This window comes from Capra hircus, chromosome 13, assembly GCF_001704415.2.
Source record: "Capra hircus breed San Clemente chromosome 13, ASM170441v1, whole genome shotgun sequence".
Taxonomy (NCBI): Eukaryota; Metazoa; Chordata; class Mammalia; order Artiodactyla; family Bovidae; genus Capra; species Capra hircus.
Genome location: NC_030820.1, coordinates 63,559,784 through 63,585,466, shown reverse-complemented (window position 1 = coordinate 63,585,466; position 25,683 = coordinate 63,559,784). Strand labels below are relative to the sequence as shown.

The 25,683-nt window shown below is 40.2% G+C and overlaps 1 protein-coding gene across 1 annotated transcript in view; it reads left to right on the top strand.

The window, feature by feature from the left end:
• Window positions 1-25,683, top strand: part of PIGU (phosphatidylinositol glycan anchor biosynthesis class U) — a 93,904-nt gene that overhangs the window by 9,355 nt on the left and 58,866 nt on the right. Inside the window, exons 3-6 of the mRNA XM_013968951.2 lie at window positions 4,155-4,214; window positions 5,058-5,120; window positions 11,844-11,953; window positions 14,182-14,282. Coding sequence (XP_013824405.1) covers window positions 4,155-4,214; window positions 5,058-5,120; window positions 11,844-11,953; window positions 14,182-14,282 — 334 coding nt within the window. The remainder of the gene's footprint in view (window positions 1-4,154; window positions 4,215-5,057; window positions 5,121-11,843; window positions 11,954-14,181; window positions 14,283-25,683) is intronic.

The following is a 25,683-nucleotide window of genomic DNA, read 5'->3' as shown; positions in this document are numbered from 1 at the left end:
TTACTGATCAAATAGAACCGTGTTCTTCATCTGCTCCAGCTGTCTCTTATTCCTTAGTCCTGGCCTTTGAGAGAGACAGAACTCAGAACAGTATTTGCATTTTTTTCTTTAGCCTCCAATTGGTTAGTATATTTATGCTGTGACATGGGAACCTGCAAGGAATTAAACTTCTTTTCAAAGTCATCCGCTAAGCCAGCCTTCACATTGGCCTTGTAGTAAGCCCAGTCAGAGCAGGTGGATTCTCAGGTAGAGTAGCCAACCTGGAGGTGAGGGTCTCAATCCAGGTTTTCAGGGAGGTAGCAGTGGCCTTTTGATCTTGGGGTATGATCTCCCTAGGAGCTACCCAGTTAACAGCTTCCATTGTAGACTTTCTCTGGGGGAAGCCATGTCATGACCAACCTTAAGGAAGCCTTTGTGTTGAGGAACTGAATCTTGTGTCACCCATATGAGTAAGCTTGGGAGCAGATGCTTAAGCTCTTTTAGATACTACAGCCCTAGCTGACAGCTTGGCTGCAGTCTCACGAGAGACTCTGCCAGAACCACCCAGTTGAGCCATTCCTGGATTCCTGACTCTTAGGCACTGTGTGAGATAATAAATGTGTACTGTTTTAAGCTATTAAGTTTTTGGATAATTTGTTACACAGAAATAGATAACTGAGATACCTAGAGAGTGAATTTACATAAAGAAGAATTCGAGGACCTGGAGCTCCCCAGTACATCAAGGTTGGGAAGGGAAAGAGGTACTAGCAAATAGAGCTGAAAGGGTAGAAAATCAAGAGAATGTAGTTCATGGAAGCTAAATGCTTTAAGGAAGGAGTAAACTCTATGTCAGAACTTACTAGGTGGCTCAGTGGTATAGAATCTGCCTGCTAAGCAGGAGACGTGGGTTTGATCCCTGGGTTGGGAATGATCCCCTGGAGAAGGAAATGGCAAACCACTCCAGTATCTTTCCTGCAAAATCCCATGGACAGAGGGGCCTGCTGGTCTACAGTCCATGGAGTCACAAAGAGTTGGACATGAATTAGCTACTAAACAACAACAAAAATGATGTCAAATGCTGTTTCAAGGTTGAGGAAAATTTAGACTAAAAATTGATGATTAATTTGCCAAAATTGAGATCTTTGGCAGCAGTAATTTCAGTGGAGTATAGGGACAAGCAACTTACTGATATACATTGAGGGAAAGACATGGAAAGACAGAGTAGAGACAACCTCTTTGAGGAGTTTCGCTCTAAAGGAGGGCAGAGAAATGGTATGGTAGCTGGATAGAGATGTCTAGTGAAGATTTTTAAAATATGAAGATCTGCATATTGAATGCTGATGGGAAGAATTCTATAGATAAGAAGTTGAGAATGTAAGAAAGATCAAATGAGCAGTGTCTTTGAGGTCAGAAGGAATGGGATCCAGTTGACAGGGGAGGATTTGGTTTTAAATAGGAAGAATGGAACTTCATCCATTGTTAATACAAGAAAAGTAGAGAGTGTAAGTATAGATAGAGGAAATTGATCAACTGGGTAGTGGGAAAATAAGGTGGTTCTCATGTAATTGCTTCTCTTTTCTCAGTGAAATAAGAAATTTTGAATGTAAGTGAGAACTGGTGAGGGGAGTTGAAATATGCAGTTAAACTAATTGCTGTGTACTTGTTAGTTCATTAAGGAAACAACTCCCCTTGCTGACAGACTTTTTGAGAACATTTTGTTCTATTCTATTTAGTGCCATTCTAAACTATCTGAAGCATCAAAACATTTCAAAAGTAGGCTATTGGTAATATAAAATATCAAGTTGCTACCTCTTACAGACAAAGATAAATGCAAAAAAGAATCCATTAGTAGATAGTTTTAAATGTTTAATTCTTTTAGAACTTTGAAAGGCAAAGCTGAGGCCCCTATTTTCAAAAGGAGGTAAAAAGTTGATCTCAGGTAGCTAACATATTGAGGTTTACTGTGTGCTAGGCACTATGCTGAGTACTTTGTGAATATTACCAGTTAATTCTCCCAAGAACCATGTGAAATAGGTCACTATATATGTTTTATGGCTGAGGAAACTAGACACTAACGCTCAGAGGGCAAAACAACCTGCCCAGAGTAGAACCTGGTAGAACATTTTAAGACAAAAAAACATTGTTAGAGACAAAGAGAATTATTTTTAATAACAGATCAACACCCAGATGATACAGTAATTCTACACTTAAATTCATCTAACTACATAGCTTCAAAATCTATAAAAGTGACACGACTAAAAGAAGAAATAGACAAACCCACAGTCGTAGAGGGAGATTTTAACATATATGTCTTAGTCTCTGATATAACAAACAGACCAGAAAATCAATAAGGGCATAGCAGATTTGAACAAATGCTTAACAAACAACCTAGATGTCATCCATAAAATATCACACCAAAAAATATTAATATACACATTCTTTTCAATTGTGTGTGGAACACTTGCCAAAATTGACCATATGATGGAACACAAAGCAAGTCACAACACATTTTAAATGACTGAAACCATTGAAAATACATAGTATTTTCTATGACTATAATAGTAAATACATTACAAAAATATAAAAAGTAAACTTTAAAATAATTGGAAATTAAACACTATACACTTTCAGTTCAGTTCAGTTCAGTTGCTCAGTTGTGTCCGACTCTTTGCGACCCCATGAAATGCAGCACGCCAGGCCTCCCTGTCCATCACCAACTCCCGGAGTTCGCTCAAACTCACGTCCATCATGTCGGTGATGCCATCCAGCCATCTCATCCTCTGTCGTCCCCTTCTCCTCCTGCCCCCAATCCCTCCCAGCGTCAGAGTCTTTTCCAATGAGTCAAGTTTTCGCATGAGGTGGCCAAAGTACTGGAGTTTCAGCTTTAGCATCATTCCTTCCAAAGAACACCCAGGACTGATCTCCTTTAGAATGGACTGGTTGGATCTCCTTGCAGTCCAAGGGATTCTCAGGAGTCTTCTCCAACATCATAGTTCAAAAGCATCAATTCTTCGGCACTCAGCTTTCTTCATAGTTCAACTCTCACATCCATACATGACCACAGGAAAAACCATAGCCTTGACTAGATGGACCTTTGTTGACAAAGTAATGTCTCTGCTTTTTAATATGCTGTCTAAGTTGGTCATAACTTTCCTTCCAAGGAGTAAGCATCTTAATTTCATGGCTGCAGTCACCATCTTCAGTGATTTTGGAGCCCAGAAAAATAAAGTCGGCTACTGTTTCCACTGTTTCCCCATCTATTTGCCATGAAGTGATGGGACCGGATGCTGTGATCTTCATTTTCTGAGTGTTGAGCTTTAAGCCAACTTTTTCACTCTCCTCTTTCACTTTCATCAAGAGCTCTTTAGTTCTTCACTTTCTGCCATAAGGGTGGTATCATCTGCATATCTGAGGTTATTGATATTTCTCCTGGCAATCTTAATTCCAGCTTGTGCTTCCTCCAGCCCAGCGTTTCTCATGATTTACTCTGCATATAAGTTAAATAAGCAGGGTGACAATATACAGCCTTGACGTCCTCCTTTTCCTATTTGGAACCAGTCTGTTGTTCCATGTCCAGTTCTAACTGTTGTTTCCTGACTTGCATATAGGTTTCTCAAGAGGCAGGTCAGGTAGTACTGCTGCTGCTGCTGCTAAGTCGCTTCAGTCATGTCTGACTCTGCAACCCCAGAGATAGCAGCCCACCAGGCTTCCCCGTCCCTGGGATTCTCCAGGCAAGAACACTGGAGTGGGTTGCCATTTCCTTCTCCAGTGCATGAAAGTGGAAAGTGAAAAGTGAATGTGAAGCTGCTCAGTTGTGTCCGACTCTTAGCAACCCCATGGACTGCAGCCTACCAGGCTCCTCTGTCTGTGGGATTTTCCAGGCAAGAGTACTGGAGTGGGGTGCCATTGCCTTCTCCACAGGTAGTACTAGGGAAGCCTATTTAAAACGTACTAGATTTTGTTTATTCTCTTTAGTCAATTCAGCAGTTTGTCAGTACCAGTGGCACAAAATGATTCAGGTGATGGTAAATAATTCTCCCTTATATGTATGTTGGCAAAGTAGCGTAGAACATTATTCAAAGAAGAGATTTTTCTTGACAGAATAACCTCTTTCCTATCCCCTACTCTGGAAACTGACAATAGTAAAATTTAATCTGTTTGTTTTTCTCCTGCAGACTCCATTGATAATATACCTCTTTCATTTTCTCATTGACTATGCTGAATTGGTATTTATGGTAAGTAACTTTCTGCATAAAATCAATATGTATGTGTTTTAAAAATCCTTTATCCTCTTGTTTTTAAGAAAAAAATCTATTTTAGGAGCTCAGAAATTTCTCAGAACATAAAAGCAAAAAGCTATTTTAAATGTGGATTCACGAGATTGTGATAGTATAATGGAATTGTGAGGCATTGTCTCTGACATCTGACCAATTCTAATTCATTCTACTTTAAAATTTTCATTTCTGGACTTTGTAGTCTTGAATTTCTAGCTTCAAGATTCTATGATTATCTTTAATCGTGGCGCCAGTGGAGAGGGCATCCTAAATTTCCTAAGCACTCTGCCAAGGGATTTTGTGAAGAGAACATAGGCCAGATGAGACTTTCAAGGCGAGAACCTTAAAATTAAGACAATGGGGCTGTGTTTTGAGTGCAGTGGTTTGAAACACTTGCCTGATCTAGAGTTGAAAATCTGGGTCAAGTAAGAGGTCCACTGAGGTCTTCCTTTATAATTATAATGGCTGTGGCTTATTGAGGACATACTGTGTACTAAGCACTTGAGTTGGGTCAGCCCTGCAAAGCAATGGGTATTATTCTCGTTTTATAGAAAACTGAAATACCTTGCAATTACAGAACAGATACGGGACGCCAAACTTGATTAAGCCTGGGTCCTAATCCTCAGAGTTTTCTGGTCAGATCTCCCTGAAAAGGCTTTATCTTTGTGGTCAAAGTGAGGGTTGACTTTCTGCCTGATTATAATAGATAGTCTACTGCCATCCAAAAACTCCAGACTCTGGTGGCATTCCATTACTCCTGCACTTAGTAGGTTCATTTCCTCTTATTTCTCTTTCTGTTGACAGATCACTGATGCACTCACTGCCATTGCCCTGTATTTTGCAATCCAGGACTTCAATAAAGTTGTGGTGAGTAGTCAGTGGGTGGGACAAAGGTCGTGTACTGAAAGATCAACTGCCTTAAAATCCTAAGAAGTGGGAGTGAAGCTTCTGGCTTGTTCAATCATCCCTGGAATGTCCAAACACAAACCAACAGGATGGCTTTACTAATTACTAACAGAAAGGTCAGCTTAATCTTTGTGGCTTAGTATTCACTTACCTATCCAAGTTCAGACTTTCTGGAGCAAATGGAGTTGAATTGCTGTTACATTAATTAAGACCCTTAAAAATCCTCCATTGCTTTCACCAGTGTTTCTTTCTAAAGGGAAATGAGTATAGCTTTTAACTCACTGTCTTATGCCTGTCCAAGGTAAAACTGGATTCTCAATATAGTTTCTGTTACCCTGCATAGAACAATCTTAATTGGAAAATTTGACATGTATTAAATGCCTGTTAAAAGCCATATGTAATAGCCCAGGGGAATTGTGTATTGGGTCCATTCTCATTTTCCTAGGTTCTGAGAGAGTTAACAGATTAACCGTGTGTACTATTCATGTAGTTATTTAAGTAAGCCAGAAAGAAAAACACCAATACAGTATACTAACACATATATATGGAATTTAGGAAGATGGCAATGACGACCCTGTATGCAAGACAGGAAAAAAGACACAGATGTGTATAACGGACTTTTGGACTCAGAGGGAGAGGGAGAGGGTGGGATGATTTGGGAGAATGGCATTCTAACATGTATACTATCATGTAAGAATTGAATCGCCAGTCTGTGTCTGACGCAGGATACAGCATGCTTGGGGCTGGTGCATGGGGATGACCCAGAGAGATGTTATGGGGAGAGAAGTAGGAGAGGGGTTCATGTTTGGGAACGCATGTAAGAATTAAAGATTTTAAAATTTAAAAAATAAAAAACTAAGGAAAAAAAAATTGGCTGCAGTCCTCATTGATTGGCTGGGAGCCACTGAGAGGATTTAGACTGTAGTGAGTGAAGGCTGCATCCCATTGGTATTGTCTGTTTATGGTTCATTTTCACTTCTGTTATTAAGCAGTAGAATCAGAATTAGCTGTTTGCATTTCTGTGTACTGGTCATCAATAACATAAACTTGTTAAATTCTGGAATTTAAGACCTTAAAGAGATTTTTAAAATATCTAAACTGAGGGTTCTTACTTGGAGTCCATTTTCAGGTTTAATAGGTCTACAGACATCCTTACGGAGAAGGCATTGGCACCCCACTCCGGTACTCTTGCTTGGAAAATCCCATAGATGGAGGAGCCTGGTAGGCTGCAGTCCATCAGGTTGCTGAGGGTTGGGCACGACTGAGCGACTTCACTTTCACTTTTCACCTTCATGCACTGGAGAAGGAAATGGCAACCCACTCCAGTGTTCTTGCCTGGAGAATCCCAGGGACGGGGGAGCCTGATGGGCTGCCCGTCTATGGGGTCGCACAGAGTCGGACACGACTGAAGTGACTTAGCAGCAGCAGCAGCAGACATCCTTAAAATGTGAAAAATTGTGTGTGTGTGTATTATGGCTTTTTTTCCAAGAAGAAAGTCCATATTTTTTACCAGCGCTCAAGGAGTCTTTGATTTCACCCCTTAAAGAATTAAGAAATACATTCTAGAAACTAAATATCACTAAGACCAGGGAGTATACATCTTAAACTAATGGAGCGTTTGTGACAACATGGATGAACCTTGAGGACATTTTGCTAAGTAAAATAAGTCAGAGAAAGACAAATATTGTGTGATCTCACTTCTATGTGAAATCTAAAAAAGTCGAATTTGTAGGATAGAATATATTGGTGGTTGCCAGGGGCTGGGGGTGGGGGAAATGGAGAGATGTTGGTCAAAGGGTACAAATTTCCAGATACAAGATAATTATGTTCCAGAGATCTACTATGCAGCATAGTAACTCTAGTTAACGATATCATATTGTTACTTGAAAGTTGCTAAGAGAATAGACTTTAAATGTACTCTCATCCCCCCGCACCTGCACATATAATTATTCAAGGTGATAGACGTGTTAACTAACCTTATTGTAATAATCATTTTGCAATATGTATGTATAGCCTTAAGTTCATACCATGATGTGTACCTTAAGTTTATATAATGTTATGTGTCAATTATATATCAAGAAAGCTGGAAGAGAACAGAAAAAATTTGGGGGCTAATGTAGAGTGCTTTAGGGCTTCCCGGGTAACTCAGTGGTAAAGAATTCACCTGCCAATGCAGGAGACTCGGGTTCTCTCATTCCCAAAGACTTGGGAAGATCCTTTGGAGGAGGAAATAGCAACCCACTCCAGTCTTCTTGCCTGGAAAATTCCATGGACAGAGGAGCCTGGAGGACTACACTCCATGAGATCTCAAAGAGTCAGACACGACAGCACACACACATACAGAGTGCTTTAACAGGATTCCCTGGAAGGCCAGTGGTGAAATGACTGGGCATGAGATTTCTAAGCCGAGGAATTCAGAGATAAAATAGCAGTAGTTGTTTTCTTCTCCCAAGATAGATTGTGTATGTAAACTCCAATCTTTGTTCTTTGAAGTTACATGCTAAAATATTTAGGGGTGAAGGGCCATGATATCTGTGACTTAATTTAAACTAGTTTTGGAAAAAAATGCATCTGGTGTGTGTTTTTGTCTGTGTGTGCAGAGATAAAATGTGGAAGTGTTAACAGTTGGTGGATGTAGGTGTTTTATTGAATTGTTCTTTCAACATTTCTATAGTTTGAAAGTTTTCAACATAAAACACTGGAGGAAAAAATAGAAAATAGATCCATGTCTATACTCACCAGTGTGTGTGTGTGTTTGTATGTATATGGGATATATGTGACTATCTAAGGGAGGGTTGGTAGCTTTCATCTAAGAACAAGAACACAATGTTCTTAGATGAAACAGATGTTCATCTGTGTTCTTGTGTTTTAATGAAAGCTGATTAGAGATGCTAACATCATATGTATTCCTTTTTTTTCCTGACCAATTGTCATATACTCCAATTAAAACAATTTTTAATGGGAGGAAAAGCTTATAGGGAAATGATGAAACTAGATTTCAGTGAGTTTCCTAACAAAGTCAGGCTTTAGTGTCAGTAAAAGAGATACTTTTAATTTAGAGGGCCAATAGTTTTAATTCGGTCTAGCTGGAATTTGAGACTTTTTAATCCCTGCTAGTGAAGTTATAGCAGTAGTATTAGTAGTGTTAGTCGCTCAGTTGGGTCCAACTGTTTGTCACCCCGTGGACTGTAACCCACCAGGCTCCTCTAGAGTGGTAGCCGTTCCCTTCTCCAGGGGATCTTCCTGACCCAGGGCTCGAACTCAGATCTCCTGCACTGCAGGCAGATTCTTTAACATCTGAGCCACCAGGGAAGCCCATCTGCCCCCAGATGCATCCTGGAAAACTAGGGTAGAGAGGGAAGACTGCATCCCCACCCCCATCTCCAGCTTCAGCACGTGAAATATGGGTGCTGATTGATTGTGACCAGTTGGTTCACATGACATTTTACGTCTGCCTCGCTTGACAAAAGCAAAATTGGTCTAGTCTGTCCTCTGCTGAGATTGTGCTCATTTGGAATTCAGAATTCATGTCAGAAAGCTGCAGGTGGTTTGATAGGGAGTGATAAAAACCTCCATCCTCTGATATGCTTAGAGGGTTGTGAATTTGAAGGGTAGGTTCCTGCATTTGAAAGGTGTTGACACTAACAGTTAAAGATGTAGTAGGGGTGGACGATTCATTCCCTACCCTCCACCCTAGATTTTGGGGATGCAAAAGTGTGTAGACACAGCTTCAGTGATTAGAAAAAGCTCTCTATTTGGAGTAGGGGAATTATGTCCTTGAAAAGACCAGTTTTCCAAGGGACAAGGAAATGGCTGCATGGAGTACTGGGTAAAAGGGAAGGAAAACTCTACCCTGGAGATTTTTAAATTCAGAAAAATATAATTTTTAATTATATTAAAATTCAGCAGAATATTCTGCTGAAGTATATAGAGAAGCTGATTCATGATTACAAAGGTAACACATTCAGGTAGTTAATTTTTAGGTCACTTTTAATCTCTCCTGTGATAGCTGTATATCTCATTGTTGTGGCTGTTGAATATATCTAGAAATATACTGATACTTATCTTTGGATTTTAAATTGTACTCCTTACTCCCATTTATTTTTATACTTCTAATATTTTCTTGGTGTGTGTTTAGTTTTCCTCATATTCTTAGCCACTCTTCTTTCTCTAACTGGGATGCATGGGGATGTTTTAAAGGAATTTTGTCTGTGCATCAGGGCTCTGAGTCAATATTGAGCCTCTGAGGCCAGGCATAATGGCAGCTGTGCTGGTGAGATTAGGGGAGACGAAAAGAGAGTCAGCAGAGTGTCTGAGGACTGATGACCTGACTACCCTTCTCTAGTGGAGACTCTCCTTGCATAAAATCTTTCTGTTTTAAAGTATTTTGGAAGGTTGGGGTGACACGGAAGTCTTCTTTCCTTTTTGGCACTTGTCACCTTTGCCCGGGGCCTCCACATCCCTGTTTAACTGCCTCCTCTCTTTAACTGTCCTGCTGGCTGGCTTCCAGCCTGGGGAGTGGGCCTGCATTCCCACCTGTCTCTCCGGCTGCTCCTGGGTGAACTCCCTATTTCCTTTTAATAGCCTGTCTTTGTGGCTCTTTTGCCCTCCAGGTGGCCTTCTTTTTGCAGTTGAACTCCAGAACCCCAGCTAGCGGGGCCTCCGTCCTTCCACCCCTGCTGCAGCTGTCTTCATGAAAGGCTTTGTTTGCTGAGCCAGCCCCCTTCTCTGATAAAAGCACCTTAGTTTATATTTTGCCCTTTAAATTAAATAACCCCAGCTGTGAATGGCAGCATAAATCCTACTGATGATAATTCCTACCACTTAACTTGGACTCCCAGAGATGATCAAAGGGAGGCTTTTGAAGTTTGTTCAGGTTTTCTGATTAAGCCTCAGCCTGAACCTGTGCAGGAAATCTGGGGTTACCTGTGTTCCTGTGATGATCCTGAGATTTTCTTTTGAACTGAAAGATGGCTCTTTAAATTTTTTTTTAATTTTAAAATTTAAATATCCAATACATGAAAAAACATGTAAAAAATATTACATACTCTGAACCTACTTCAGCTTAAAATGTAAAATATTTCACATGTAGTTGAGTCTCTGATACTTCCATCTCCTTACTCCCCTTCTCACCAGTTACCACTGTTCTGATTTTGGTGTTTTATCATTTCCACACATGGTCCTAACTTTTTCTGCGTTTGTAAATATCCCTAAATACTATATAGTATTATTTTGCATGCTTGTAACTTTATGTAAGTAGTATAACACAGTGTATTTTCTGTTGCCATCTGTGTTTTCATCCTTAAATCTTTAATCACACACTACTTTGGCTTCTCTGAATTACTGTTTTATAATAGGTTACAGCATTGATTTTATACTAAGATCATTAGCTCAGCAGGGGTACCCATTTGGGGTTCGGAGGCTTTTTTCTTTTTCTTTTTAATATTTATTTACTTATTTGCCTGCACCAGGTCTTAGTTGCGGCATGTGGGATCTAGTTCCCTGACCAGGGATCGAACTCGGGCCCTCTGCATTGGGAAGTCAGAATCTTAGCCACTGGACCACGAGGGAAGTCCCTCAGAGGCTTTTTCTGTCTGTAGTTTGACCCATGTTTGCTTATAGGGTTGCCTAATTTTTTTTCATTCTAGAACACACACATGAACTTGTTGGGACACACACAAGGGAAGGCGAGAGCTTTCCACCTCCATCTCACTGCCTCTTAACTATCCAGCTGCCCAGCCACACCCAGCCCTTCTCCTTCTCTTCATCATGGTCATTTCCCACTTCCTCTGTGGAAGTCAAAAACTTCACGGGACTTTGCTGGTGGTCCAGTGGCCAAGACTGTGAGCTCATAATGCAGGGGGTGCAAGTTCAGTCCCTGGTTGGGGAACTAGTTCCCACAAACCACAACTAAGAGTTCGCATGCTGCAATGAAAATCAAAGAGCATGTATGCCAGCCAAAAGATATATATATACACATACATATATATACACATATATATATACATATATACACACACACATATATAAACAACTTCAAAGAGGATAGCACAGAAGAAAACCCAGGACATTGTGACATTCAGGGGGGGTCATTCCATTTCGTATGAAAATATTTCACTTTGATGAAACTTTAAAATCCTTGGGCAACTGATGATATCTTTAAAAAATGACTAAAAATTGCCATTCAATCATTCAGTCAGCCATTCAATAGTTATTGTTTGCTCACTGTGCCAGGTATTGGCAAATAAACATGGTCCCTGCCTTCGTGGAACTTATAGTCTGCTGAAGGAGAAAGATGTTAGTCAGTCACATAAATTAATAAAAAAGTTCTAACCGTAAACGCTGTTATGAGATTTTTACAGTTAGGGTGGTGGAGAGTGTGTCTTCCTGAGGAAGTGATGATTTAACTGGGAGCTCAAAGACTGTGTGGGAGTTAACTGGGAAGAGAGAAGAAGAGGTTGTTCCAGGTTAAATACAGAGGCCTGGGAACAGGAGAAGGGTGGCATGTTCATGGTGCTGGAACCCAGAAAGTGAGAGGTGTGGGAAGTGGGTGTGAGCTGAGGCTGGAGAAGTAGGGCCAAGCAAGGCAGGCCACATGGGCCATGGAAGGACTTTTGTCTTCAATCTAAAATCAGTGGGAAGTTACTACTTGTTTCATGTTTTGTCTTTTTTTTTTTTTTTCAGTTTAAAAAGCAGAAACTTCTCCTAGAACTAGACCAATATGCCCCCGATGTGGCCGAACTCATCCGAACCCCTATGGAAATGCGTTACATCCCTCTGAAAGTGGCCATGTTGTAAGTATCCTCTGACCAAACGGGGCTCAGTGCCAACAAATGCAAGGAAAATCTGATGAGACTTTCTCATGTTGTTTGTTGTATTTTCGGAGATTTGGAGTCTTAGTCATCAAGTGTTTGCTATAGTTCTGTTGCACAGCTGGGGTTCTGGCCAGGAAAAGAGACAGAGCCATTCTGTCTCTGTTGGGACAAAGCCTCACACAGGCACACGCACAATCAGCCCTTCACAGATGCTTTTTCACTCAGTGCTGATCTGGGTTCCAGCCTCCATGTAACCAGTATTTCTAAAAATAATAACAACAAAAAATTTTTCAGTTGTAATATATGGGTCGCAGAAAATTCTGGTCTTTATGCAGCTGTTATTCCAAGCAACTCCTATGTCTCATGTAGAATTTACTCCCCCATTTGTAGTTCAGAAAACTGAACTAAAGGGCTAAACAGACCCATCCTAGCTGACGAACATGGGAGAGTAGAACTTACTGAACTGCGGTTCTGTGAAAGAATTCTCTAGGGGTACCAGTGCTGCCTGTAACTTTTAATTCTTTCAGGTTATTCCTGTTTATGTTGCTGAGATAGGCAAATGGGAATAATTATTCAGTCAACTGATGGTAAATGTTAATAATATACTTGTTCCTAAGGATACACAGTAAACAAGGCAGACCAGTTTCCTCATGGAAAGACATGACCTTAGAATGTCAGATTTAGAAGGGGTCTTATGAGGACAGTTTATTCAACCCTCTGCTTTGTGTGTGACTCTCCTATTCAGTATTCCAGATAGGTGGCTGTGTAGCTGCTTCTTGAACATCACCTGCTATTTAGAAATGGCATTTTTCTCCCTCCCACCAAGCACATTTGAGGTGTCAGTTCATATCTGTATTTCAGAAATATTGGTGGGAACTACCTAATAGAGGTTTGGCAGCATTACAAATGCCTTATGGACTCGGGGGTGGTTTTGTTATAGCAGCAGTCATTTCCTTAAAGGTTGTGTAACAAATCTATCTATAATTGCTAGAAAAAAAATTAACAATTTCTGGGCTGTTGGCTTTAGAATTGATAACTTACAGCTCTGAGAGGTATTGGATTTAAGGTCTTTATTTGTGAGTAATAATTATAATCTCTTCCGGAGACACTGGTATGTTTCTTCCTATCTGATCATCAGAATTATGTAACTGTTCTCCCTTTTCACTGTGTCTGCCAGGAAACTCCTCAGAGCCAGATTTAAAGCTGATTATTACAATGCTGTAGAAGAGCTATTGTTCTTCTTTCCCTGATCTTGGCTTTTTCCTTTTTATGTTTTTCCTGGTCTTAATTCTTTATTTTTATTTCAATTTTGCTCTCACTTTTATCATCTGTTCTCATTTGAGCTACTTCAGATCTTTTGTGGAAGCAAGATAAAAATAAATAAAAATACAATTATGACTGTGTTAAGATTTCCCTGTTCATTGTTACAAATTCATTTTTTTCAGTTCATTCCTTCCCACCTCAGGAAAAGACTGTTTCGGTTTAATTCCTTGCCAGTGGAAGTTCAAGCTGTCCTGTGAAGTTCAGTGGCCACTAGCTTGTGTGCGACTCTCCTAGTCTCCTATTGTTGAATTCAGCAGACACTTATTCTATCCTTTGGGTCTGGCTTGGTGGATGTAGCTTGACTGCCAAGAAGACTAAACTTAAGCCACTCTTACCTCTTGAATGGGGGTAACCTGTGTTAGAGTTTAGGAACCTGATTAAGGAAAAAGTAGTTTCCTGTTTTTCAGAGACAAGTGTAGCCATTCCTAAAATATATGGCTCTGTGGGAATTAGTAGAACTTTTATACTTTTTGAAGCCTGAAGTAATAGAAAATATAGGCTTTAGAGCCAGAAAGATGTGATTTTGAATGTATTTATTAGCTTGTAAAACCTTAAGCTTGTTACTTAACCAGTGAGTTTTGGTTTTCTCATCTGCAAAATGAGAGTAGTGTTATTGCTGGTTTCTAGAATCTCTGTGATGATGAAATATGATGGTTTTCCTATAAAACACATGGCAACGAATAAGCAGTAAATGTTCAGTGCCTTTTATTCACTGGCCGCAACCCTACTCCATCCTCTTTTACTTAGGAGAACTCATTTCTAAGATGTTGCCTTCCCTTAAGTATGCTTTTAGTAAGCTTCAAGAACTTTCTGTCTGTGGTGGCCAGGCCTCCCTGGTCCTTTGACCAGGATCACTAATGTCATATATGTGTGTTTTTCTCCAGCTATCTTTTAAATCCCTACACGATCTTGTCTTGTGTTGCCAAGTCTACCTGCGCCATCAACAACACCCTCATTGCTTTCTTCATTTTGGCTACAATGAAAGGTAAGGCCCCAAAGGAGAGAACAAACCTCAGTTCCTGATTTGTGCAGGGTTTTTTGTAACACTTATGCAGTGGATTAAAAACAAAAAACAGCATTCAAAAAGATTTTTTAAAAATACACAAGTAGTATAATATTATTTTAGAAATTTCAGATAAGCCAAGAGAAAAAATTAAAACACCCTGATTCTACCACTCAGAGAGTCACTGTTAACATAGTTTGAACAAAAATGAGAAAATTCTAAAAAGCTTACAATGAGAACACCAGCACTGTGCCTCCTTCTTCCTATCCCTAGTTAAAGTTCTTTGAAGGAGCTAATTTTTTTTGCTAGTATCTATTTCCATGTTTGTAAATAAGACCTAGTGTTGCTGTTTGATGAATTATGAATTTTAGACATTCATTATCTATTGCTGATTCTCATTATGGGAGATAACATTTTAGCTCTTTGATACCTGTTTCTTTGCTGGTGCTACCTGCAGTGGAAAAGTGGAATCTTAACCACTGGACCACCAGGGAAGTCCTTCACAGCTTTGATTAAATCAGTAGTTAGTACCTATATTTTATGACAGTATAGGTATTATTCACTACGGGGAAAAGTAGTAACTATGGTTATTTTTTCTATTTGTACAACCTTTTTTTTTTTTTTTTAAATTGTGGAGTTTTTGCTTGTTTTTGTTGCGCTTAGTCCTTTTGTACCACTCACTGTTTTTTCCCCCAGTTGCTCTGCTAGATCTTTCAAGTGCCCAATAATACAGACATGCCTCAGGGATATTGTGGGTTTGGTTCCAGATCACAGCAGTAAAGCAAATATTGCAATCAAGTGAGTCAGGAATTTTTTGGTTTCCTAGTACCTATAAAAGTCATGTCTACATTATACTATATTCTGTTAAGTATGCAATAACATTATATCTAAAACGATGTACATAGCTTAATTTAAACATAGTTTATTGATTAAAAAAAAAAATTAGCCCTACAGAAAAGAATCAGCTTGTCCTTTGAAACCAGGCATTGACTTCTCCTCTCTAGCTGTGAAAGTCTCGATGGCATCTTCTTCTGAAAGAAGACTGCTTCCTCTACATTGAGAATCTATTGTTTGTTTTTTTTTAAATTGCTTTTATTTATTTATTTAGTTGTAGCATGCAGGATCATCCATCTCCGTTGCAGCATGTGAACTCTTCGATTGTGGCATGTGAGGTCTTACAGCATGTGGGATCTTAGTTCCTGACCAAGGATCGAACCCAGGCCCCCTGCTTTGATCTAATTTGCATGTTTTATTTTCTGTTGATTTTTCCCATCATTTTTACTTCCTCTTTTTTCTGGAATACTTCCTTGGTTTTATCTTTTGCCTCTTATATGGAATTTTTAATTTTTATTTTATACTTTTAAGTTCTTTGTGGGTCTCCAGTTGTTTCTCTGAGGCATCATTCTTATTTTGTTGCACAGTGTCCTCTCTAAGCTGAGTTTTCTTGGTTTTGTTTTTGTTTTTAGTTTCCGTTTGTTCTAACCATGATCCCTTTGTCTTCCTGGACTCGCCTCCTTTCCCTCCACCCATGGCTGCCTATTTTTTTTTCCTGTTTATCTTGAGCTCTGTCTTTCATGTGGGGAGATTTTCTCTTATTTATAGTGATCCTTAGCTGTCTGCTTATTAATTAAGGATATTATACTAACTTGTCGATTTGAGACTGTGTACATGGGCAAGACTTGTTGATGGATCACTCTCACTGTAGCAAGATCAGACAGTTGGCTGACTTTTTTTGATGGAGGGATCCCTAAATGTCATCATTTATAGGTTTTCTTTTCCTCTGAATGTATTTAGTTTTTCCACAGAGGAATCTTCCAGTTCCCTGCGTAAGGGTAACAGGGTTGGAACTGCAGTGGGGTGGGGGTTTATGTGATCAACTGCTGGAGTTGTGAGGGCAGTAGCAGGGGAGGGGGCTGGTTGAAATACATAAATTTTTTTTTAATTGAAGGATAATTGCTTTACAGTGTTGTTTCTGCTGTACAATAACATGAATCAGCTATGTGTGTGCTCAGTCACTCAGTCCTGTCCAACTCTTTGCGACCCCATGGACTGTAGCCAGCCAGGCTCCTCTGTCCATGGGATATTCCAGGCAAGAATACTAGAGTGGGTTGCTGTTTCCTACTCCAGGGATGAATCAGCTATAAGTATGCATATACCCCCTCCTTCTTGAGCCTCCCTCCTGCCCACCACTCTAGGTCATCACAGAGCACTAAGCTGAGCTCCCTGTGTTATACAGAAGCTTCCCACTAGCCATCTATTTTACACACAGTATTGTATATATGTCAGTTACTCTCTCAGTTTGTCCCACCCTCTCCTTCCCCTGCTGTGTGCACAAGTCTATTCTCCACGTTATTCCTGCCTTGTAAAATAGGTTCATCAGTACCATTTTTTCTAAATTCCATATGTATGTGTTCATATACAGTATTTGTTTTTCTCTTTCTTACATTTTTATGTAATCTCATTACTACTCTTTAGTCCACACTTCTCTTTAGCCTATTACTGTGCTTAATATCCCTTGACCTGTGCCTCTAGTTAATTTTCTCCAGAACTATAATCTCTACGGGTAGAGTAGAATAAAGGGTGAGGCTGTGTAGAGGTAGCTGACTGATTGCACATAGTTGAAATGAGACCTGGGGTTCTGGCTGGCCTGTACAAAACCTTTCAGTTTGATTTTCATCTCTGTAACTTATCCCACCTACCATAGTATCTGATATCTTCAAGGTGCTGTATTTCTCAGAATGGGGTGAGTTGGCCTGATTTTTATTGGTATTCATCTCTGTAGGCTGTTAAGTTGTAATCTCTTCCATATTGCTCATTTATCCCTCTTCCTCCTCCTTTTTTAAAAAAATAGTTTTTGTTAATGCATCTTAATATTGTTTCATTTTTAAAAAGATTTGTTTGACTGCATCAGGTTTTAGTTGCGGCATGTGGGATATTTTTTGCTTCATGTGGGATCTTTTGTTGCCGCACCCAGGTTCTCTAGTTGTGGTCCAAGGGCTCAGGAGCACGCAGGCTCAGTAGTTGTGGCCCACAGGCTTAATTGCTCTGCTGCATGTGGGATCTTAGTTCCCTGACCAGGATGGAACCCAAATCTCTTGCATTGCAAGGCAAATTCCTAACCACTAGACCACCAAGGAAGTCCCTTCTTCTTCCTGCTTTTAATGTTTCCACTATTAAAATTTATTTTACTATAACCTCTTCTCCAGCTTTTTGTGATTTAAGGCAATTTTTAGTGCTTTATTGTCATTTCAGTGAGGTTTTTGGAGGAAAAAATGACATACATGTGATTTGTTGTTTTTGTGCAGTCTCTAAGTCGTGTCCGACTCTTTGAGACCCCATGGACTGCAGCACGCCAGGCTTCCCTGTCCTTCACTGTCTCGCAGAGTTTGCTCAAACTCATGTTCATTGAGTTGGTGATGCCATCCAGCCGCCTCATCCTCTGTTGATTAGCATTCAGTTCAGTTGCTCAGTTGTGTCCAACTCTTTGCTGCTGCTAAGTCACTTCAGTCATGTCTGACTCTGTGCGACCCCATAGACGGGCAGCCCATCAGGCTCCCCCGTCCCTGGGATTCTCCAGGCAAGAACACTGGAGTGGGTTGCCATTTCCTTCTCCAGTCCGACTCTTTGTGACCCCATGCACCTCAGTACGCCAGGCCTCCCTGTCCATCACCAACTCCTGGAGTTCACTCAAACTCACATTAGAGGTATATATTTCCAGATTTTCCCCCCATTTTCCTTTTAGACTTTTAAATGTATCAATTAACTGTTGCCACAAAAATGTTATTTGACAAAGCACTCCAAAACTCAGTGGCTTAAAACAACAGTAAACGTTTACTTCGCTCGTATGTCTGTAAGTCAGCTAGGTGTCAGCTGATATAGGTTGGATGTGGCTAGACAGTCTGTTGGTTTCATCGGGGCTCATTCATGCATCAACAGCTAGCTGTAGTTGGCTAATCTAGGCTGGGCTCTTCTCCGCATGTCTGTCATCCTCATGGACCAGGGGACTAATTTAAGTATATTCTTCTCATACTGATGGCAGAGACACAACTGTGAGGCTTGAGCATTTGAAGTTTCTGGTTGTATCACATGATGCAGACATAACATATGTCTGAGCTCAGGGGTAGATACTTCCCCATCCACAGTGGGAACGCACTGCAAAGTTATATGGCAAAGAGCCTGGACATAGGGAGGGATAAAGAATTGGCACCAAAAATATGGCCTGCTGCAAATGTCAATAAACATTTAGTCTGTCATTTTTCATGGCTGCTTACTGTTCCATTGTGTTGACCAATAAATAGAAATTCTTTAACCAGCTTCTACTATTAAATACTAGTTAATAGTTTTCAGTTTTCAGCTGTTTAAATAGTATTACAGTTAATTTTCCTTCTTTTTATTTAAAAATTTTTTTGGCTTCATCACCAGGCATAGTTCCCCAACCAGGGATCAAACCCTGCCCCCAGCAGTGAAAGTGCTGAGTCCTAACCACTGGACGGCCAGGGAATTCCCATACAGTTAATTCTGTAATGTAATTTCTAACAGTAATTTTCACACCCATGTTCAATTATTTTCTTACCAGAGAAATAGAGTCCTAGAAATAGAATTTTTGTGTCATAGGCTATATACCTTCCTTAGGATTTCTGAAATTTATCACTAAATTGCCTTCAAGAGTTTTACCAACTTATACTGGCATAAGAAATGTATGAGAGCCCTTGTTTCCCTACATTATTACTGAATAGTTTACACACTTAGGGAACAAAGACTCAAAAGTTAAACATAGAGCCTTTTACCTAGAGTTTACCTTGTCTAGGGTAGCACATGGAAGGACTTGGGTCTTTTTAAGACATTGCTTCTTTTGGTGTGGTTGTGGTGGTCTTTCTGTAGGTTGCTTAGTTTAACTTACTGTCAGATTACTTGAAATGACTCTTTGCTGTTTGTGGACACCCCCACCTTAGTTCCTGTTTCCAGAGTGTCTATCTCAGGTAGATTCATTTATCAAGGTGCCTGGTATCCATTAAAGTAAGAACTATCTGCTGCCACCTGGCAGAAGGGATTGAACGCTGGTCTTTGGAAATGTCACCTTTAAAATAGCTGAGGAATTTCCCTGGCAGTCCAGCGCTTAAGACTCCTCACTTCTAATGCAGGGGGTGAAAGTTCTATACCTGGTCAGGGAAATAAGATCTCACATGCCACACGATATGCCCAGACATTAAAAAAATAATAATAAAATAGCCAAGCACAAAGGCAGAAAGACTGAAGCCATGCCCTCTGAGGTATGTACAATAGGAGTCTCACACAAAAATGTAAAGTATATCATTTGAACACCTTTCATAAGACTTCTTAGGTCAATGAAAAGATTTTGTTTGAGGGGGAAAAAATCATATTAAAAAGTATGTATAACTCTTTGGCAGCCACACTGTTTTTGATTCCACAGAAAAAATTTTTTATTATGTCACTCCAGATTTCTGTCAAGTGAATTTTATAAACTTTTTTGTGATACTGTATGCACAATTTTGTTTTACTTTTATTATTTGTCTCAAATGAATCATGTATGATATTGGTCACCTATTTGTTAGTTTCTTTAAATCTAAATTTAATTTTTTTAAGTTTTAGGAGTAGTTCAAGTACTTCGTAAAAATAAAAGAAGTTCAAACATATGAAATGAGAAGTAAAAGTCTTTTATCATCCCACCCTAGCCCACCTCCCCTTCCATTCCTCAGGTATACTTGTCATGGGGTCCCAGGCCTTCCCTTTTGCTGGACACCTAAGTTATTTTCCATTGTTGGCGGCTGTAAATAGAGACTGTCACAAGTAACATTTCTAATCTGTTAAAATATTTCCAGAATTTTATTTTAGTTAGGTCTCCAAACTACTCTAACTCTTTGAGTATATTAGTAATGTCTATTAACAGTATACACAAAGTTAGTTCCGTTATAAAATTTGCAACTCTTAGTTCTACATTTCACATTTGTACCACATAATTAGATATTTAATGAAATTAATGATGGAACAATTCATTAAAGGTAAAAACAGTTGGGAGAATTCACAGAAGAAGGGATATAAATGACTAAAACCGATGAAGAAATACTCAACTCCATAGATAACTGTTCAGTTCAGTTCAGTCACTCAGTCATGTCCAACTCTTTGTGATCCCATGGACTGCAGCACGCCAGGCTTCCCTGTCTGTCACCAACTCCTGAAGCTTACTCAAAATCATGTCCATTGAGTCAGTGATGCCATGCAACCATTTCATTCTCTATCATCCCCTTCTCCTCCCGCCTTCAATCCTTCACAGCGTCAGGGTCATTTTCCAATGAGTCAGTCCTTTGCATCAGGTGGCCAAAGTATTGGAGTTTCAACTTCAGCATCAGTCCTTCCAATGAATATTGAGGACTGATTTCCTTTAGGATAGATTGGTTGGTTCTCCTTGCAGTCCAAGGGACTCTCAAGAGTCTTCTCCAACACCACAGTTCAAAAGCATCAGTTCTTTGGCGCTCAGCTTTCTTTATAGTCCGACTCTCACATCCATATATGACTACTGGAAAAACCATAGCTTTGACTAGACAGACCTTTGTTGGCAAAGTAATGTCTCTGCTTTTTAATATGCTGTCTAGGTTGGTCATAGCTTTTCTTCCAAGGAGCAAGCGTCTTTTAATTTCATGGCTGCAGTCACCATCTGCAGTGATTTTGTGATACTGTTCAATATCACAGTAATTCAAGGCTATGCGTCAGCCAGTTGATGGTTGAATGGTTCTATGAAAATGTTCAAGATCTTTTAGAAGTAACACCCAAAAAAGATGTCCTTTTCATTATAGGGGACTGGAATGCAAAGGTAGGAAGTCAAGAGATACCTGGAATAACAGGCAAATTTGGCCTTGGAGTACAGAATGAACCAGGGCAAAGGCTAACAGAGTTTTGCCAAGAGAACGCACTGGTCATAGCAAACACCCTCTTCCACAAACACAAGAGAAGACTCTACATATGGACATCACCAGATGGTCAATACCAAAATCAGATTGGTTATATTCTTTGCAGCCAAAGATGGAGAAGCTGTATACAGTCAGCAAAACAAGACTCAGAGCTGACTGTGGCTCAGATCATGAACTCCTTATTGCCAAATTCAGACTTAAATTGAAGAAATAGGGAAAACCACTGGACCATTCAAGTATGACCTAAATCACATCCCTTAATGATTATACAGTGGAAGTGACAAATAAATTCAAGGGATTAGATCTGATAGAGTGCCTGAAGAACTATAAACAGAGGTTAGTGACCTTGTACAGGAGGCAGGGATCAAGACCATCCCCTAGAAAAAGAAATGCAAAAAGACAGAATGGTTATCTGAGGAGGCCTTATAAATAGCTGAGAAAGAGAAGCTAAAGGCAAAGGAGAAAAGGAAAGATACACACATTTGAATGCAGAGTTCCAAAGAATAGCAAGGAGAGAGAAGAAAGCCTTCCTCAGTGATCAATGCAAGAAAAACAATAGAATAGGAAAGACCAGAGCTCTCTTCAAAAAATTAGAGGTACCAAGGGAACATTTTAAGCAAAGATGGGCACAGTAAAGGACAGAAATGGTAAGGACCTAACAGAAGCAGAAGATATTAAGAAGAGGTGGCAAGAATACACAGAAGAACTATACAAAAAAGATCTTCATGACCCAGATAACCTCGATGGTGTGATCACTCATCTTGAGCCAGACATGCTGGAGTGCAAAGTCAAGTGGGCCTTAGCAAGCATTGTTACGAACAAAGCTAGTGGAGGTGATGGAATTCCAGTTGAGCTATTTCAAATCCTAAGAGATGATGCTGTGAAAGTGCTGCACTCAATTATGCCAGCAAATTTGGATAACTCAGCAGTATCCACAGGACTGGAAGAGGTCAGTTTTCATTCCAATCCCAAAGAAAGGCAATGCCAAAGAATATTCAAACTATCACACAATTGCACTCATTTCACACTCTAGCAAAGTAATGCTCAAAATCCTCCAAGCCAGGCTTCAATAATATGTGAACCTCGAACTTCCAGATGTTCAAGCTGGATTTAGAAAAGGCAGAGGAACCAGAGATCAAATTGCCAACATCCACTGGATCATCAAAAAAGCAAGAGAGTTCCAGAAAAAATATCTACCTCTGCTTTATTGACTATGCCAAAGCGTTTGACCGTGTGGTTCACAACAAACTGGAAAATTCTTCAAAAGATGGGAATACCAGACCACCTGACCTGCCTCCTGAGAAATCTGTATGCAGGTCAAGAAGCAACAGTTAGGACTGGACATGAACTGGTTCCAGATTGGGAAAGGAGTACATCAAGGTTGTATATTGTCACCCTGCTTATTTAACTTCTATGCAGAGTACATCATGTTTTGAAATGCTGGGCTGGATGAAGCACAAACTGGAATCAAGATTGCAGGGAGAAATCAATAACCTCAGATATTAGTTATTAGATAACTAATAAAGCAAAGCAAAATTGAAAACACAGAGAAGTGGCTTTTTTATTCCCTTTCAAATTGGCAAAGATTTTAGAAGATAATTCTCAGTGCTGGCAAAGTGCTGGCAAATTGGCATTTTCCCACATTGCAAGTTGACTTATAAATTAGTACAACCCTCTTGAGAAGCAGTTTGTCAGTAAAATGTTTGTACTTTTATGAATTTTAGTTTCGATAACCTAATTCCAAAATAATGCAGAATTACAGACCAGGCTTTATGATACAAAGTCATTAATTAAGGATTATTTATAATAGAAAAATTGGAAACTACTTCAAAATAGAGGAATGACTGAGTAAAACGTAAGTTTGCCGATGTAATTAAAGAAAATACAGTTTACCCATGCACATGATATTTAATAATAATTCTAAATTATGTGAGAGAACATTTATTTTTTAAAACTGAGTACAAAATTATATATTTTAATAAAATATAATCTCAACTATGTGAAAACCACAGCACAAATAGAAAATAGATTCCAAAAGAGTACTTGTTTCTAGTAGAGTAAGTTCATGAGTAATTTTTGTTTCTTCCTCAAAGTTTCTTCAATGAGCACATAATTTAAAGTAACTTAATTGATGAGGGACCGTGGAAGTTAACTTAGTATCTCTCTTCCCAGACTTCGATGGAGCAAGTGTCCCCTCAGAAGGGAGTGGCCTCATTTGCATTGTCCCCTTGACTCCTTCTTGCCCTCCCTTGACTTCCTGTGTGTCAGGCCAGGGTTGTCTGGGACACGTCAAGAGCCACAGGCCAGGACAAGGTCCAGGCCAATGTATTGTGATGTCCTTGTTGGGGTGTTGGCCTGGAAACTCAGGTCTGTAGGCAGGGTTGATGTTAGTTTAGTGAAGTGGCTTTGGTTTCAGTTCAGAGGTTGGAGCTTTGGTGAAGGAGTACTCTGCCTGTCTGTGAGCTAGTTAAAATACTCCATCCCTCTGAAGTTGTCTTCATTAGGTTTTCACAAGGAAAGCAAACAGATGTTAATAGGTATCCTGCCTGTTCACTGTGGTTGTTTGTCAACAGTGAGATGCTCCAGACTGAAAATTCTTGAGGTTTGCTGCCTAAGGACCCTTCCAACTGTCCTTATTCCACCAAAAGAGGCCTGGATGACAGCACTTGCTTCCCAAGGGAAAAGAAAGATCAGTACTACCAGAGGTAGTCCAGAGTAAGAGCTCAGGCTCCTCTGATGTCAGATAGATGTCAACAAAAAAATGTTGTCTTCAAAATCAGTAAATAAAGGGTGTTGCAGCCCTCAAGCATCACATTCCAGCTGCCCCAAAGTGAATCCGGAAGGAACTCAGGATAGAAACAGGATGACCCATCTAGCGGTCAGTGCTGCAGCCTCCCCACCCCTTTCCCCGCTTCCCCCCAGACAGTGTACCCTGAGGATACTCAGGGTGAGAATGTACCCACCCAGGTAGCTGAGGTGCATATCAAAGGAGTGATTTCAGTGAGACTCTTGCATCTGCTTTTTTAAAGAAAAGTGCTAAATTCCTTAACTTGAGATATCTAGTTTTCTTTCATTAACAGGAGACTTTTGATGTTCAAATTACCTGGTCTTTGTTTCAAAAACTACCATAGGGTACTTGTATGGTGCTGCTGCTGCTACTAAGTCGCTTCAGTGGTATCCAACTCTGTGTGATCCCATAGATGGCAGCCCACCAGGCTCCCCCGTCCCTGGGATTCTCAAGGCAAGAACACTGGAGTGGGTAGGGTACATGTATATGCATGGCTGAGTCCCTTCACTGTTCACCTGAAACTATCACAACATTGTTAATCAGCTATACCCTAATACAAAATAAAGTTTAAAACAAAAAAAACGGCTATATATCCTGGTTCTTCCCTTACTTCTTCGAAGCAGTCTCTGAAAGCTATCTGAGATGGTTTGTCTCAAGCTTAAGTCCTCAGTCTTGTCCACCAAATAAAACATAAATCTCAACTTTTTAGGTTGTGCATTGTTTTTAGTCGAGACAGACCTGGTGGCTAACTGTAGCTCCAGTCCTCCCTGACAATATCACCTTAAGTAAGTGACCTAACTGTTTGGGGCCTCAGTTTCCTTGTCTATAACATGGGGACTGAAACAATCTCTACTGTGTAAAGGGAACATAATGAATGAGATGGTAATGTGAAACAGTGTATTGTTGGGGCAGGTACTGGATGCTCAGTAAATGGTGGTGCTGATTGTTAATATTATCTTCCTATTTAAAAGACCCCTCAGGATAGACAGGATCTCCCTGAGTCTTCTGGAAAGGACTGGGAGAAGGTTAAAATGAGAGGTTCTCTTCCTGGAGCTCTGGAAGAACATGGCAGAGTGGTGATCCTGAGCCCTGATGAACCCATCACTTCCATATGTGGTTCCTCTGGGTAACCTCACAGGCCCAAGGACCCTAGGATGAACCAGGCTGGGATTTTGTCAGATCTACCCAACTTCGAAACCTGTTTGTTTTAGACCATTGCTGAGTTCAGTTCAGTTCAGTCGTTCAGTCATGTCCGACTCTTTGTGACCCCATGAATTGCAGCACGCCAGGCCTCCCTGTCCATCACCAACTCCCGGAGTTCACTCAGACTCACGTCCATCGAGTCTGTGATGCCATCCAGCCATCTCATCCTCTGTCGTCCCCTTCTCCTCCTGCCCCCAATCCCTCCCAGCATCAGAGTCTTTTCCAATGAGTCAACTCTTTGCATGAGGTGTCCAAAGTACTGTAGTTTCAGCTTTAGCATCATTCCTTCCAAAGAACACCCAGGACTGATCTTTAGAATGGACTGGTTGGATCTCCTTGCAGTCCAAGGGATTCTCAGGAGTCTTCTCCAACACCACAGTTCAAAAGCATCAATTCTTCGGCGCTCAGCCTTCTTCACAGTCCAACTCTCACATCCATACATGACCACAGGAAAAACCATAGCCTT